This window comes from Lithobates pipiens, unplaced genomic scaffold, assembly GCF_037356315.1.
Source record: "Lithobates pipiens isolate NorthernLeopardFrog02 unplaced genomic scaffold, aLitPip1_a1.2 Scaffold_8, whole genome shotgun sequence".
Taxonomy (NCBI): Eukaryota; Metazoa; Chordata; class Amphibia; order Anura; family Ranidae; genus Lithobates; species Lithobates pipiens.
In genome coordinates, this window is record NW_027507903.1 from 77,842,922 (window position 1) to 77,859,732 (window position 16,811).

The 16,811-nt window shown below is 38.8% G+C and overlaps 1 protein-coding gene across 1 annotated transcript in view; it reads left to right on the plus strand.

The window, feature by feature from the left end:
• The window catches only part of UNC13C (unc-13 homolog C), an 857,791-nt gene that overhangs the window by 125,577 nt on the left and 715,403 nt on the right, over positions 1-16,811 (plus strand). The window contains exons 4-5 of the mRNA XM_077472480.1: positions 8,175-8,197; positions 8,742-8,806. Coding sequence (XP_077328606.1) covers positions 8,175-8,197; positions 8,742-8,806 — 88 coding nt within the window. The remainder of the gene's footprint in view (positions 1-8,174; positions 8,198-8,741; positions 8,807-16,811) is intronic.

The following is a 16,811-nucleotide window of genomic DNA, read 5'->3' on the forward strand; positions in this document are numbered from 1 at the left end:
TAACACTTTGCTACAATGTAAAGTATTGAATGTACAGCTTGTATAACAGTGTACATTTTCTGTCCCCTCAAAATAACTCAACACACAGCAATTAATGTCTAAACCGCTGGCAAAAGTGAGTGAAAATGTCCAAATTGGGCCCAAAGTGTCAATATTTTGTGTGGCCACCATTATGTTCCAGCACTGCTTTAACCCTCTTGGGCATGGAGCACCAGAGCTTCACAGGTTGCCACTGGAGTCCTCTTCCACTCCTCCATGCCTACATCACGGAGCTGGTGGATGTTAGAGACCTTGCGCTCCTCCACCTTCCAGTTGAGGATACCCCACAGATGCTCAATAAGGTTTATAGCTGGAGATAAGCTTGGCCAGTCCATCACCTTCACCCTCAGCTTCTTTTAGCAAGGCAGTGGTCATCTTGGAGGTGTGGTTGGGGTCTTTATCATGTTGGAATACTGCCCTGTGGCCCAGTCTCTGTAGGGAGGGGATCATGCTCTGCTTCAGTATGTCATAGTACATGTTGGCATCATGGTTCCCTCAATGATCTGTAGCTTCCCAATGCCGGCAGCACTCGTGCAGCCCCAAACCATGGCACTCCCACCACCATGCTTGACTGTAGGCAAGACATACTTGTCTTTGTACTCCTCACCTGGTTGCGGGAACACACATTTGACACCATCTGAACCAAATAAGTTTAGCTTGGTCTCATCAGACCACAGGACATGGTTCCGGTAATCCATGTCCTTAGTCTGCTTGTTTTCAGCAAACTGTTTGTGGGCTTTCTTGTGCATCATCTTTAGAAGAGGCTTCCTTTTGGGATGACAGCTATGCAGACTAATTTCATACAGTGTGCAGCGTATGGTCTGAGCACTGACAGGCTGATTCCCCAGCTCTTCAACTTGTGCAGCAATGCTGGCAGCACTCATACGTCTATTTCCCAAAGACAACCTATGTATATGAAGCTGAGCATATGCAATCAACTTCTTTGGTCAATCATTACTAGGCCTGTTCTGAGTGGAACCTGTCCTGTTAAACAGCTGCATGGTCTTGGCCACCAAGCTGAAGCTCAGTTTCAGGGTCTTGGCAATCCTCTTATAGCCTATGACAGTGATGACGAACCTTGGCACCCCAGATGTTTTGGAACTACATTTCCCATGATGCTCATGCACTCTGCAGTGTAGTTGAGCATCATGGGAAATGTAGTTCCAAAACATCTGGGGTGCCAAGGTTCGCCATCACTGGCCTAGGCTATCTTTATGTAGGTATTTTTTTTCAGGTCCACAGAGAGTTGCCATGAGGTACCATGTTGAACTTCCAGTGATCGGTATAAGAGAGTGAGAGTGATAACACTAAATTTAACACACCTGCTCCCCATTCACACCTGAGACCTTGTAACACTAATAAGACACATGACGCCAGGGAGGGAAAATGGCTAATTGGGCCCTATTTGGACATTTTCACTTAGGGGTGTACTCACTTTTGTTACCAGCAGTTTAGACATTAATGGCTGTGTGATTAAATTTTTTCTTCTTTTTTATTCAATTGTTTTTTGTTAAAGTTTTTAACATTTTTCAAAGTACACAACATGGTACAAAATGTTACAGCGAGTATAACAAGTGCAAATACACACTAAAGCATTGGACAACCAGAACATACATTGTATACGGTGGTAGGCTGATCCATATGAGGCGTAATCATACAAGGGGTGGGTAGTTGTAGATTTACCTTTAAGAACAATGCAGTGTATTCCTGTAGAACAATAATGTTAGGAAGAAAAAGGGAGGGTAAGGTATCATATGAATTATAACGAGATTAACATTAACCATTTCCGAATAAGTAAGATAGGTAAAAGACTGGTGCAATCAAGAATGTAGCTTTCTGAAGACAAACTTTAGTCTACTTTGAACCAGTCTGACCATATTTTCCACTGATTGTCAACATTTTTCCTATTGCCATCCTTATTCGCCAGCAAAGATTCAGAAATTTTGTTAGCTTATGTCATTTCAAGTACTTCTGAGACATTGGGTACCCTATTGGATTTCCAGTGTTTAGTTATCAGTCATCTAGCTGCTAGTAAAATGTGTGAAACCACTGTACGGAAGCAGGGAGGGAAGGTCTTAATACCCAGATTTAGTAATGCCACCCCAGGATTTGGTGATCTCAGGACTACTGTGATATGTGAAATACATCTGAATATGCTTTTCCAGAAACTAGTAAGATGTTTGCAGGACCAGAACACATATAAGATGTTGTGTGGAGTTATTTTGAGGGGACAGCAAATTTACACTACAGCTGTACACTCAATACATTGCAGCAAAGTGTAATTTCTTCAGTGTTGTGACATGAAAAGATATAATAAAATATTTACAAAAATGTGAGGGGTGTACTCACTTTTGTTAGATACTGTAGTAGGTAAGGTTGAATAAAGACAATAGTGTATCCAGTTTAACCTGTGTAGGTACACGTGTCGGTGTCTGTAATTATTTCCCATATCTCTGTATGTTGTGTTCTTTAAGATGCACATCCAAGAGTCTCTTAAAAATTCCCCGCAGCCACCACCAATTGTGAAAGAGATTTCCACATCCTTATTGCCCTGACAGTAAAACTCCCCCTGCCCAGTTTAAGGTTAAACTGCTTCTCCTCCAATCTCATAGTGTGTCCCCGTGTTCTCTATCTATCAAATTACTATCAATTCAAATTTAGTTGTGGAGTTGATTTTTTCTTTTTAGATTAACTTAGCATACATGCCACAGCAGAAATCCAATCTGATTCATTTTAGTTTAAAAAAAAAAATGTCTAAGGCCCTTAGAACTGACACATGCATGCTCAATCTTTATTAGTCTCATTGTAGAAATAGCTACACAGTGCACCCTGAAGCTGTAAAATGAGGAAGTTCACATATTAAAAACTCTGAGACATGTGGGCAAGAGCTATGGCAGAACCACACAGTATTAACGGCACAGAGCGTGTAGCTATTTTCATGTCTGTGGGCATAGCCCATGCCCTAGTTCCCCCCATTGTAAATGAAGATACCTTACATATTGTAGTAAGTTGCTTTCTTATGAGCTTTTCGCATTGCCTTACAGGAAGCCAGGCAAATACAAATGTGCACTGAGGATTGACCAATAGAGCAAACTAAAGTTGCTGTGGAACATATTATAACTAGGCATGGCAGATATCATGTCACACACAAGTACATGTGAAGACCAGCATTAAGAAAGAAGCATCATGACAAAAAGCCTTCCATGATGACACCACTTGCCATAAGCCTGGGTATTCAAATGCTTCTCTTCTGAGTAAAGGCGATATCTAGTAACATTAAATATCCCAGTGTAAATATGTAGTAACTAAGACTTTCATATACAGCAAAATGTAATAACCTCTGTCGCTTGCTTAGGCGTTGCAGTCAAATAAAGTGATATATAGTGATAGATTGATTTCATAGGAAATAAACAGAAATTGTATTCCCAGGGCTATTTGTAATAAACCCATGCATGGCCTTGCTTTTATAAAGCTTTGACTGTTCTGCGTCTTCAACATACATAAAAATACTCCTAGAAAACCTAATATTATTGGATTTTTTAAAATTATGTTAACAAATAAGTGTTTTCTTAACAAGCCTTGCTAGTTGTTGGAAGGACAATTGTAAAGCTGTCCATACACGTTAAAATTGCTCTCCATCAGCCTTGCTGGCTGAATGGGAAAAGACACTTGATTCCCCCATGCATGCTAAACAAATGGACAAATCTGTAGTGTCGGCTATTGTACGCAGAAAATCAGCATCCACAGCTTTCAGAATACCCAAAGAGTGCCCTTATCTAATGGTGGCCATATACACATAAATTTCATTATCTAAGTGATATGTGTTTTGATCAAAATGAATGAATCTGCAAACCACTGAATAGCCATAACTTTCCTTTTGATTTCTTTAGGCTCCATGCACGCTGCAGCTCAAAAACTGCCTTTTTTTGGCATTTGGGCATTTTTTTTAAAAGCCCATAAACTCCACTCTTTGTTATCCTATGTGTCCATGCACACATGGATGTTTTTGGATGTTTATCAGCAGTGGAGTCTATGGGATGTTTTCTGAACACCATACAATCGCGTTCAAGAGCAATACTGGAAACGCCAGACACCAGTAAAAGGTGTTAAACAAGGGTTAAAAAGAGCATTAAGCCTCATTTGGCGTTTCTCTGCCTCTATTCTAAATCGATGGTTCCATATGGGAGCCCACTGATTTCATTAGAAGTCGCACCAGAAGTCGGATCATCATGATCTGACTTAAGAGGAACCCCCGCTAAAATGTAAAAAAAAATTGGTGTGGGGTTCCCCCTCAGACAATACCAGGCCCTTCGGTCTGGTAGGGAATTTAAGGGAAACCCCATTATCCGAAGAGAAATCCATACCAAACCCTTATCTGAGTTTAGCTGTCGCCGCTAAACGTGCATTAACAGCAATGCAAAACGCTGATAAAATCGCGTTTTTAAAGCAGCGTTTTCCTGCTAGCAATCCGACGTTCAGAACAGCCATTTATGAGCTTGAGTGTGCATGGAACTTTAAACTCAATTTTTGATTGGAGTCAATCAGCCAGGATCAGGGCTGCTGTTAAAAATAATGGGGCCTCATACAGCCCACTTGACAGGGCTCTCAACCCTACCTCTGACCCCAGTTTTTCAGGCGGACCCAATATGACCCTCCATTCCCCTCTGTGGAGCGGCAGGTGTAAGCAGACCTGTGTCCGTTTACACCCGCCTACCTTCAATCTGATCTGCTAGAAAGAAACAAGGGGATCCATTTCATTAGATCAGGGGGCAGTCAGGTGTAAACAAACAGCGTCCTTTTACAACCGACAGCCCAGAAAGCAGAGTGGGCTCTACTCAGCAGGGAATCAGCAGACAGATCCCCTAGTGAGCAAAATGGAGTCCACTCTGTGTGATAGGGGCCTAAGGATGCTGTCTTGGGAGTTCAGCTTCCTACTCGTCATTCTTTTTTCTAGGAATTGGCTGAGGTTATATGAATATGCAAGTCCAGGGTCTGCCTTTTCCACCCCACTACATTCTAGAACTTACTAGAAAGCAAGTGAAAGTGGTTAAGCCTGCAACCGGCAGAACCCAGAACAGCTAAAATCAATCAAACTCTGCTCCACTGGCTACAGAGGAGCTGAAACAAATTTTTCCTTAATTCTACTAGCAATCTAACTAACTAGGAGGGTGCTACTTGAAAGAGAAACGTGTATCATAAGTCTGTATAGCAAATATGCCAGATTTGATTGGGAGAACTGGCTAATTAATACACTAAACATTACTAAAAATGTATTACTTTTGTACTACCATTGTACTTGCTGCACATATTCAGACCCCCACCTGTATAGTCCCTGGGAAATGTTCTCTTTTTTGTTATGGAACACATATAAGGTTTGCCCATCATGTTAGAGGTACAAGAGTATTCTTAGTATCATAATGTTGCTTGTATCTTAAAGAGCAACTCCACTTTTGTTGAGGAAAGAAAAAAAATCCCTTCAATCAATGTACAGTACATTTCAAGGATTTTAACAAACTTTGTAGCAGAGTCCTACCTGTTTTTGTGCCTAAGAAAATGTTCATTGGAACATTGATTCCTAAATGGAAGTGTCTGTGTTCAATATAATCAGCTGATGCACTTTCTGAATTCTAATGAGGAAAGTTGCAGTGTCTGCATCCCTTTAGAAGCAATTTACTGTTATGAAGTATCTCACCAAAAATATAATTTCTATTGCACAGGATGCCTAAAATCTGACTTGCAGTTTATCTTAGTGCAGACTTCTGGGAAAATCAGTGAGCCAATCACACAAGCAAGAAATGACATTCCTGGAGATGTTCTGTACACTAAATGTGTAGATAAGGCCTGCAGGTTGCGATGTTGACTTGACTCTACAGAAAACTACAGGGCTGCAGACTTAAAAGGAAAGGTCATTTTAATAACATTACATTAGAATATGTACAAAGTGTAATGTGTAGTAATGCATAGTAACCAATAAGAAACCATCTTGTGTTGGTTTTGCTACTAAAAGTTGGTTTCAGGCTTACTATAGGTTAGCTGACTATTTGTGAATGTTCACTACTACTGCATAACATTAGATTTTACTTTGCTTCATTTTCCGAGACTAGGAACTTGGTTTTAGTTCCAAAGTAGAGATCATTATGTAGACTTCTGTAAAATGAACACCACATCAGCAGTAAGAAAAAATAAATCTAAACATTCAAATTGTATTTTTATGCTGTCTTTATGTATACCTTGCAATTGGGCTGTGCCACCTCCCCCTGTACTTACATACACCTAGCATTCTCTATTTGTTGATTGTAATTAGAATACATCTAGGAGTACATCTGTGACCGCATCGGCTTTTATTGCTGATGTAATTCAAGTATGTGACAATTACAGTAATTTTAAAATGGCAATAATCATCACTGATGGTATACATTTTATGGAAGTGAAGTAATAAAATAATCTGTCAAGGTGACATTTGTATAACAGAAATGGCATTAGTTGTCAGTACTTGTATTTAAGCATTTTAGTAAATAACAGTTTATTGATTGCTAAATTGAAATAAGAAAACGGTTTCATACTAATCTGACTCTTTTTAGACTTTCCTTCATTCTATTGATCATACATAAACAATAAATTAGAATTTTAAGCACTAACTGATCCTTACCCTTACGTTTTTACTGGCTAGAGGTACATAAATTATTCCACATGAATGTAAATACACCCTTGAGCACCAGAACATGGCTGTTAAATAGATTATAATTTTGCTCATTGCTCTTGCAGAAAAATAGGGTAATTGATAAATGCAATTCTCAGTCTACAGTGTTTTTCTTGCATTAAGCAATCAGTCAAATCACCCTGTCCTGCTATCGTTTGTGGATAAGAAAAATAAAAGGAAGCACTTAATTAAAAACTATATGCACTTCTATTGGGGTTCATTTGGGCATGAGTTTAATTGTCTTTGCACTCAACTGAGTGGGTATCTTTTTGCAGAAATGAAACGCTATAAAATTCAGACAATTTATTTAATCTTTTTCTAAATTGATTAAGCCACCAGGACCTACATTCTAGTGATAATCACTTTTAGGTGCAGTTCAGCCTGCTGAAAAGTCATGGTTCATTGTGTTGACTATGAAATGTATTAGGAAATAAAATAATTGAAATAAAAAATGTGCAGTATTCTTGGGGATTCACAAATTCTTAGATATGTCATTATGGGGTTGATTTACTGAAGGCAAATAGACGGAGCACTTTGCAAAGTGTAGTTGCACTCTTCAAGAGCAGTTGCCCCAGAGCTTAGTAAATGAGCAAAAGCTCTGCTGAGTTCCATCAATCATGTGCAAGCAGATTTTTTTTTTTTTTTTTAATGTTCCTTGCATGTGATTGGGTATGCTTTGCAAAGTGAAGCTTTACCTATTTACTAAGATCTGGAGCAACTGCACAGTCTATTTGCCTTTAGTAAATCAACCCCTATTTCTCTTGAGTTTAAAAAGGAAACTGCGTCCTTTTGCAGTTCCAAGATATTGGTAAAGTTAAAATATTTTGTTTCAGTTAGTGTGATGATACTTAGGAATTGTTATCAATCGTTACTAAAATGGCTATTTATAAATCGATTTATTTTTATAGAAATAGTTGGCTTAACTCTTAGTGTAACCTATGTCCACCTGCATCTGTTTTACAGTGTTCTTCATTCTAGCATCTTTCACCCCCTACCTGCTAAAAACAGCTGAAGTTGAGTAGGCGGTTTTTCTAGGAGAGGGGGTGACATCATGAAACAGCCAAGCACAAGCCAGCTGTTTTCTATGGAAAGCAGTCTCTCTGAAAATGCTTAACAAATACATATATTAAAAATAAGCATAATCTGTAAGAAACGGAAATTAACATATTTTAGAAGTTATAGAGCTCCCATAAAATAGCATGTTTTTCAAATGTTTTTATCTAACTGTTTAAAAGCTAGTCTTCAGATTTGTTACCATACACCTACACCACATTGAAGGGTATAAATCTTTGTTGTTTTCAACTCTGTTTGCAATGTTCTAATGTGCACTATATAAAAGGTACATTAATTCTCATCTATGTATGAAGCTTCCAGTGAGCTGCTTGGACAATCTTGTATCTAACATCTATCCTCCTTCTTCCTGGTTCTCTTTCAGATAGCAAAGCTATGGATGAAAAGGTTTAAAAATCACCTCTTTCCTAAGGGATCATGTCTTGTTAATGTTTGTTTGTGACTTGACCTGTTTGGTTCCTTCATTTTACTTGTGGAATATTGCATGTGCTCCTTCTGGTTATCCATTCTTTTGTTGCCTCCTAAGAACACCGAATGTGCATTGTTAAACAGGATTCTCCTAATGCTTACAAAGGGCTGCAACATACAAGCCTGTTGCTGAGTCAGCCCCCTACTTTACTCATGATTATATCTGGGTTAAATGGCTTGAAGGATTACTTGTTTGGACTTGTGACACGTTTTTGTATCCATGTGTCCTTTATATGTTTGTGCTGTTTGTTGCATTGATAATAGCTACATACTCCACTGATAGTTCACCAACTTTTAAAGCACATTAAAATACGTGTAACATATAATACATGTTCTGGCCTGGAGCTGAGCCTGCTTAACATATTTTCATGTTAGGTGTTCTGCGTATGGTTAGTCTTAAGTCATTGAACAGCACTTCCTACATAAGAAAATATTATCTTTATTTTTCTTTTCTCTACAAAAGGCTCGAATAGTTGGTGGTGGTTCACTGGATGCATCCAAACTATATGAAATACAAACATCTGGCGGGTAAGTAATTACTTGTCTACTATTCCTAAAGGACTGTTTTTAGATGTTACGTGAAAACTAACAATCAGCACTGAAAACAACACTTTATTTTTCTTTTTAGGTGCATAGAAAGCAACAGATCCTTTAAAAAGAAATGATGGGGTGGATTTACTAAAGGCAAATAAGATGTACACTTTGCAAGAGACTTTCCCTAAGCTTTGTGGATGTCGTGAAAATTCACTTTGCAAAGAATAGCCAATCATATGGAAGGAAAATAAAAAAATGCATAGAAGTCATGATAGAAGTTAGCAGAGCATCACCTCCTTCACTAAGCTAACAAATTATCTTGCAAAATAAATACCCGCTTTTCCTTTAGTAAATCAACTCCAATAGCTTGGAATTCAAATTGTTTGGTATTTATGCGGTTATGACCATTATTGTGACCTTTAGCCACACATTTTTAAGTATTTGCTCAGTTGTGTGTGCCACTTGGCTGTGTACTAGATCCACTGATAGTAGTTACACATCTTTTGTAGGCATAGAAAACAACAGGTCTTTTAAAGAGAAAGGATGGGGTTGATTTACCTAAGGCAGATAGGCTGTACACTTTGCGAAAGAATTTTCATAAGCGCAGTGAATGTGGTGAAAAATCATTTGCAAAGAATAGCAAATCACATGAAAAAAAAACAAACATATTTTTGCTTGCATGATGATGATGGAAGTCAGCAGAGCTTTACCTTATTTGCTAAACCAAGGATACATGTTTTTGCAAAGTTAAGTCCATTTCCCTTTAGTAAATCAGCCCCAATAGTTTAGAGTTCAATTTAAATATGCCGTTATGGCCATTATTGGGGTCACAATATTTTAAGTATTTGTTCAGTTATGCGCACCACTTGGCTGCCTACTACATCCACTGATAACAGATAAACAACATATTAAAAAGATGGTAAAACTACAATTAAGACAGGACACATGGCAAATGATATAGGAATTTTCTATTTCAGAGGTGTTAACACCTTTTCTTAGACCAAGGGATTGGCTCCTTTTTTTCAACCATATCTGATATTTCATAGTCTTTTTTATTTTTTATTGTGTATCTTTTTATATCACTTTATTACATAACTGTTCCTATCATTTCCCTCTTCTAACAGTGGAGAGAACAGAGGGTATATGAAAGTCTTTATTGAAGCATGAGGTGTGAAGAATCTGCAACACAGAGGGGGTTACACCCTCATGTAACTAGTGCTTTGAGTATGTCTCATTATTAGGGCCTGTGTCCCCTGAATTTAGACTTGGGTCCATGGGCAAATGCAACTTTTTAGTAGTCAATTCCAGTGTAATTTAAAAACAGTTTAAGAGGCTTCTTCATTCAGAATTTACTAACAAGTGCAAGTTCGCAAGTGACCTCTTTCTGATCTGTATTTGACCTCCATCTAAGGACCATCAACCTGCTTAAAGCTTATTTTTCATTTACATTTATGTGGGGGAGAAGCAGTTTTGAAGAAAACAAAGACCAACTAATACAAACCTCTTATATGTATTTTGTTTTAATATCAGAGAAGACCTTTAAAAAAAACACACATTTTAAATTAGCAACATGCTTGAATAATCCAATGAGATTCTTATGGAGATACTTTTTACCAACTAGACAACAAGCAGCTGAGTACAAACAAATTAATTTGATATATATAACTGGTCAATGTACATCTTTGGCAGCACACCCGGGATCAACAAGTACCATCTGAAAGTTTTACTATAGAATGATCACATCACAGTGGACAAAGTACAACATTTCGGAGCCCCACGGGATCCCATCCTCAGGTATGTGGTTCTGCAAGGCTCCAAAACTTTGCACTCTGTTCATTCTGATGTGATCATTCTATAGTAAAACTTTCAGATGGTACAGTTGTTCTGTGGGACGCTGCTAAAGATCTACATTGACCCGAGATCTCTCTCCATTCTCTCTGAGCCTAATCCAGGAGTGTGTACACTGAGAATATTGACATTATCTGGTATATATAACTGACACAAACTAACTTTAAAATGGATGCAAACCTGATTCATGGAATTTGAGCTGGGCACATATATCTGCACTGTTTTCGTATCTGTCTTCAATGCACTATATCCCGTAGCTGTCGCTTGCTCAGTCCTTCTGTTATCAGTTTGACAAGTTCTCCTTCATACATGATAAAAGCAGCTGGAGTTTTGTGTTGGGGAGGATTCTATAAATAGATTAGCAGAGCCCTGAACTATTCAACAAACAGAGCTGAAACTCTCTACCTATGGGGAGAGGGGGTTTGTGTCTTTCCTCCAATCAGCTGTCTTGGCTGTATGCCCAGGCTTCCCTGCAGTGCTAACCAGGAAGAGAAAATCTCCTAACACGATGTGCACTTTCTAAAGTATATAAACATGAAGACAGCAGTATACATGTAAAACGTAACGTATGTAGGGAGATTTGTTTTATATCTGTGTATCATCTGAGGCTGTTCACTTCACTAAGTATATGTGAGTGGACCTGGTGCATGGATTGGGTTGTCCCTGCAGAGAGAGCTGTTACCTTTTTCTTTTCTATATGTGAGGGTTTACATTCACCTTAAGTCCCGTACGCATGGGACGAATGTCAGGAGACATCAGCCGGTTTAATAAAAACTGGCTGATATTTAGCCTGTGTGTATGCCAGCCAGTCTGACAGAAGCCAGTCATTCGGCCAGTTCTGTCAGACTTGCATGCTGTAAAACCAGCAGCTGACTGACTCCTGACCCCCTCTATCAGTGAATGGCTGAGAGCCCTGACCGGAGTGTTCTGGCGGTAGGGCGCCCTCCTGTCAGAACACAAAAGCTCAGCCAGGGAGATTGTTACACTAAGGTTGGATCGTTAGTACAGCGGCTCTAATCGGAGCTGTCCATTTTTTTTTTTCATTCAACCCAGCTGGTAATGTGTTCCAGGCTTTACAGTAGCCAAAATTCCGGTAATTACCAGATTACAAATATATGACAAATACTATTTGGTGACTATAGGAAACAATGTGATCAAAATGATAGAAAAGCAAGATTTATCATCCCAATTAAAATTCTCACTTTAACCAACTCTGGCTCTAAATCTAACTCCCAAAATAATTTTAGACTTCACAAAAACATGCCAATCAAGCTGTCTTGTAAAGGAAACTCCTGCTGTAGTCAAAATCATTTTTATAGATCTGTCACTAAATGTTTTCTAATGCAGCACCTGTTCCATAAAAAATATTCAGCCTTTTCTAATATGCAGGACTGTATTTAGACATCATATTGCCCAGATGATGGTGACCTTTTGTACTAGTTGTGCCTTTTGTTCGTGTTATTTGTTGTTGATTATTTTAGTAAAACCTGATGCTTTAGTGCGGTGTTAAAGGCCACATGCTGTCTGCTTTATAATACGGCTACTTTTAACTCTACGGAATAATAGATGGGAAAAAAATCAGAAATAGATTTATGTTTCTTGAACTATTGTGAGCCTGCTGACTCCTTTCTATATCTTCTGCAACCCCTGTCCTCTACGGTTCACACAATTAATTTATATACAATTAAGAGCTGCTGTATGACAGTCTAAACAAACACCAAATCCAGTTACTATGTGATGCACAAGCACAAAGTTAATAGCCACTTCCTTGCAATGTTTTTTATTTTACTGTAGTCCAATCAGGCACAGCCTACATGAGGGTGGCAACACTGCTTCGAATTCAGAAGTGGTGCAGAATCGTTGCCACATCGTCACAGGAGGTTGCATTAGTGGATTCATTGACAGAATCAATAGGTGTTTGTGGGACTTCAGCCTACATATTACTCCAAAATGGGAAAGTCATAAAAATAGAGTTGTTGCTATAGCTTTCCTTCAGCTTAATGTAAAACCTCATGCCATTCGTGTGCTGCTTAGGGCTAGGTCAGTACTCTAATACACAGGACACCAAAGAGCACTAACATTGTGTAGTGTCAACCAAGCCAAAATCCTATTTTCCATCAATCTTTCCACAGAAATTACATTTTTAGAGTAAATGCAGAAACCAAATTATTTGCCCAAGCTAAAACTATTTTTAGCACAGGTAGCTGTACTAAAAATAGAGTTTGACAGAGAAATAAATACTGAATAGATATTTAAATTGTGTATTTCTCCTACATAGGAAAGGCAAACATTTTCTGGGCTAAACCAATATTCAGGAGAATCGTTTTATTCTGTGGGATTTATCCTGTAGCTTAAAACAAGGAAATACAAATTTAAAGGACAACTATAGTCTTTTTAATGCATTTAGGTATACATGTGAAAGAGATCTGCTTATGTAAATCTGCTTATCAGCGTTTGTTTATGATTCAAAAACCATGTATACATGGCATAGTATGTGTAATGTGTTATTGATGCACATAGGGAAAGCCATGTTCTTGCAAGCTCTGCTTCCAATGCTTGGGCATCATATGTTCTAGGCAGACAGCTGGGGAATAGCAATCTATTGTTCATGGCAGGAAAAGGGTTTTGTTATTACTAAAAATAATAATAGTTTAAATTGATTTCAAATAATTGGGCCACACACCAATGACGTGTAGAGAGTTCATTCAATTTTAATGAGCATGCAGATGGAACAAACACTGCTGGCCTCAGGTTGGAGGTTTTTCAGTGTATGCTGTACATTCCATCTGCATACTAATTAAAATCGACTGAATTCTTTACACGTCATCCGTGTGCATCCCAGGTCTTTGGATTTATGTGCAGCATGGAGAGGCAGCAGGTTCCTACGCTTTGGCACCCAGCTGCCAAAAAATCCTAACGACTAAATTGGAAGGACTGTAACGGTACCAAGGGGGGTAAAAAAGTATCAAAATATTTATTAAACAAATAAATGAATTAACCACTTCAGCCCCAGACCATTCGGCTGGCAAAAGACCAGAGCACTTTTTGCGATTTGGCACTGCATCGCTTTAACTGAAAATTGTTCGGTCGTGCGACGTGGCTCCCAAACAAAATTAATGTAACCTTTTCCCCCACAAATATAGTTTTCTTTTGGTGGTATTTGATCACCTCTGTGGTTTTTATTTTTTGCGATATAAACAAAAAAATAGCGACAATTTTGAAAAAAATATAACTTTTAACTTTTTGCTATAATACATATTCACAAAAAATATAAAAACATTTTTTCCCTCAGTTTAGGCCAATACTTATTATTCTACATATTTTTGGTAAAAAAAAAAAAAAAATCGCAACAAGCGTTTATTGATTGGTTTGTGCAAAAGTTATAGAGTCTACAAAATAGGGGATCATTTTTTACTAGTAATGTTGGCAGTCAGCGATTTTTATCATGACTGTGACATTATGGTGGACAGATCGGACACTTTTGGCGCTATTTTGGGAACAATCACATTTATACAGCGATCAGTGCGATTAAAAATGCACTGATTACAGTGTAAATGTGGCTGCAGTGAAAGGGTTAACCACTAGGGGCACTGTAGGAGTTAAGTGAGTCCTAGGGAGTGATTCTAACTGTGGGGGGAGGGGCTAAGTGTTACCTGACAATAATCACCGCTCCCGATCACGGGGAGCTGTGATCAGTGTCATTGTCACTAGACAGAATGGGGAAATGCTTGTTTACATCAGCATTTCCCCATTCTTTCTCTCCGTGAGACGATCGCAGGTATCCCCATGGACAGCGAGTCTGCGGGACCCTCGATCACACTCACGGAGCTTGCCCACAAGCCGCTTCTTAAAGGACAGCATACATGAACATTAATATGCATGTGTATGCCTTTCTGCCGATGTATATCGGTGTGAGCCGGACGGCAAGTGGTTAAATGTATTAATACATATTTTGATACTTTTTTTTACCTCATTGGTACCATTATAGTCCTTCCAATTTAGCAGTTAGGGTTTTTTTGTGCAATATTATCAACTCATGTGAAGCGCAGTACTATTAATAACTACTTGTGGATAATTGTTGCGCTGTTTGCAATCTGTACTTTTTGTAAAACGTAATAAAATTTGATTATGAAAAAAAAAAGCAACAAATAAAATGTGCTTCCTTAAAATACAAGTCAACTTATACATTCCGAATGGCTTCAAAATTTAAATAACACAGTCCTGCACCCAACAGTGCTCTGTCTGTGATTATTCCTCCCAAATCTTCTTGTGATTAGTGCTCACCCACCACCAGGTGAAAAACCTGCTCCAACATAATTCAAATAAGTTCATCTATGTCATCCACTTGTTATTACTCTCCCAGGTGGTCGACCTCCAATTGGTCCCCTCAGACTCTGGATGTCAACTCCTTATCCCTCCACTTCAACTTTTCAGGGATCCACCATATGATAAGATTTGGGAGAAATAATCACACACAGAGCACTGTTGGGTGCAGGATTGTTTTATTTAAATTTTGAAGGCATTCACAAGTGTATATGTGGACTCATGTACTCTGTATTTTAACCACTTAACCCCCGTAATGATTTACCCACTTCCTGACCAGGCCATTTTTTGCGATATGGCACTGTTTCACTTTAACTGACAATTGCGTTGTTATGCGACGGTGTACCCAAACAAAATTTATGTCAATTTTTTCCCACAAATTGAGCTTTCTTTTGGTGGTATTTGATCACCTCTGTGGTTTCTATTTTTTGCGCTATAAACAAAAAAGTGTTACAATTAAAAAAAAACACAATATTAACACTAGTGGGGGGGTCAAGGGGTAAAGCGTGTCCTAGGGAGGTGTTTTTAACTGTGGGGGAGTGGACTGATAGGGAGTAGAGAGAGAGATCACTGTTCCTTCCTGATCACTAGGAACAGCAAAACAGGGATCTGTCTATTTACAATGACAGAGCCCCATTCTGGCTCTCTAAAGGAACGATCATGGGTCGCCAGCAGACATCGCAGCCACCGGCCACATGCATTGGCTCCGGAGTTGTGTGCACGCCCCTTAAAGCGACCGCCGTACAGCTACGGTGATTTGCACAGGGCAACCAACCTGCTGCCGTATAACGACAGCGGCTGGTCGGCAAGTAGTTAAAGAAGCACGTTTTATTAGTATTTTTTTCATGTATTGCAATATTGGTAGTTATCAATAGTGTTGCGCTTCATTTGAGTTGATAATAAGTTACAGAGATTAAATCGACCACATAACACTGGCAGGGGTGATTAAAATGATCAGCTTGTATTTATCCGTGTAGAACCTTTTTTCCCAAAAGGAAAAAAAAAATGATATCCTGTAACTGATTATAAAGTGTGAGCTGGAGTTTGACTTTAACTTGTTAAATGTATTAGTAGATTTAAATACACGAACACTCCCCTCCCCCTAGACTGACAATGCTGCCATACAAAGGTTACCCCAGTGCTCATTCCTCCAGATTGGAGGCACTTAAATACAGAAGGTGTGCTACTGTCCAGATCACCAGGGGAAAACAAAGGGGGAAAAAGCCTAATGCCGCGTTCACACAATCGGAATTCTGGCCAGAAAAAGACAGATGAGAGCTTTTCATCGGAAAATGCGACCGTGTGTATGCTCCATCAGAATTTAGCTGTCCAAATTTCCGCCAGCCAAAAATTGATAGCATGTTCTCAATTTTCCCGCCGGAAAATTTTTCTATCGGTAATTACGATTGTGTGTATGCAATTCAGATACGCCAAAAATCACGCATTCTCAGATTCAACTACGAGACAGAAGCTATTGGCTACTGGCTATTGAACTTCCTTTTCCTAGTCACGTCGTACATGTTGTACGTCACCGCGTTATAAATGATCGGAATTTGATGTGACCGTGTGTAGGCAAGACAGCTTGAGCCGAATTCTGTTGGAATTCCGTCGGGAAAACCATCAGAGCTTTTTCCGACGAGAATTCTGATCGTGTGTACGCTGCATAAGAAAAGAAAACTGATGCAGACGCCACATCTAATGACTGATAAGCTGCAATAGGTTACATTTTTGGTTTTGGGTTTAATACTGCTTGTATTTTCTTTCCACTTTGAAAACATTACATTTAGCTTATTACATCTTTCTATGTCTTTAATGCAATATCACATTC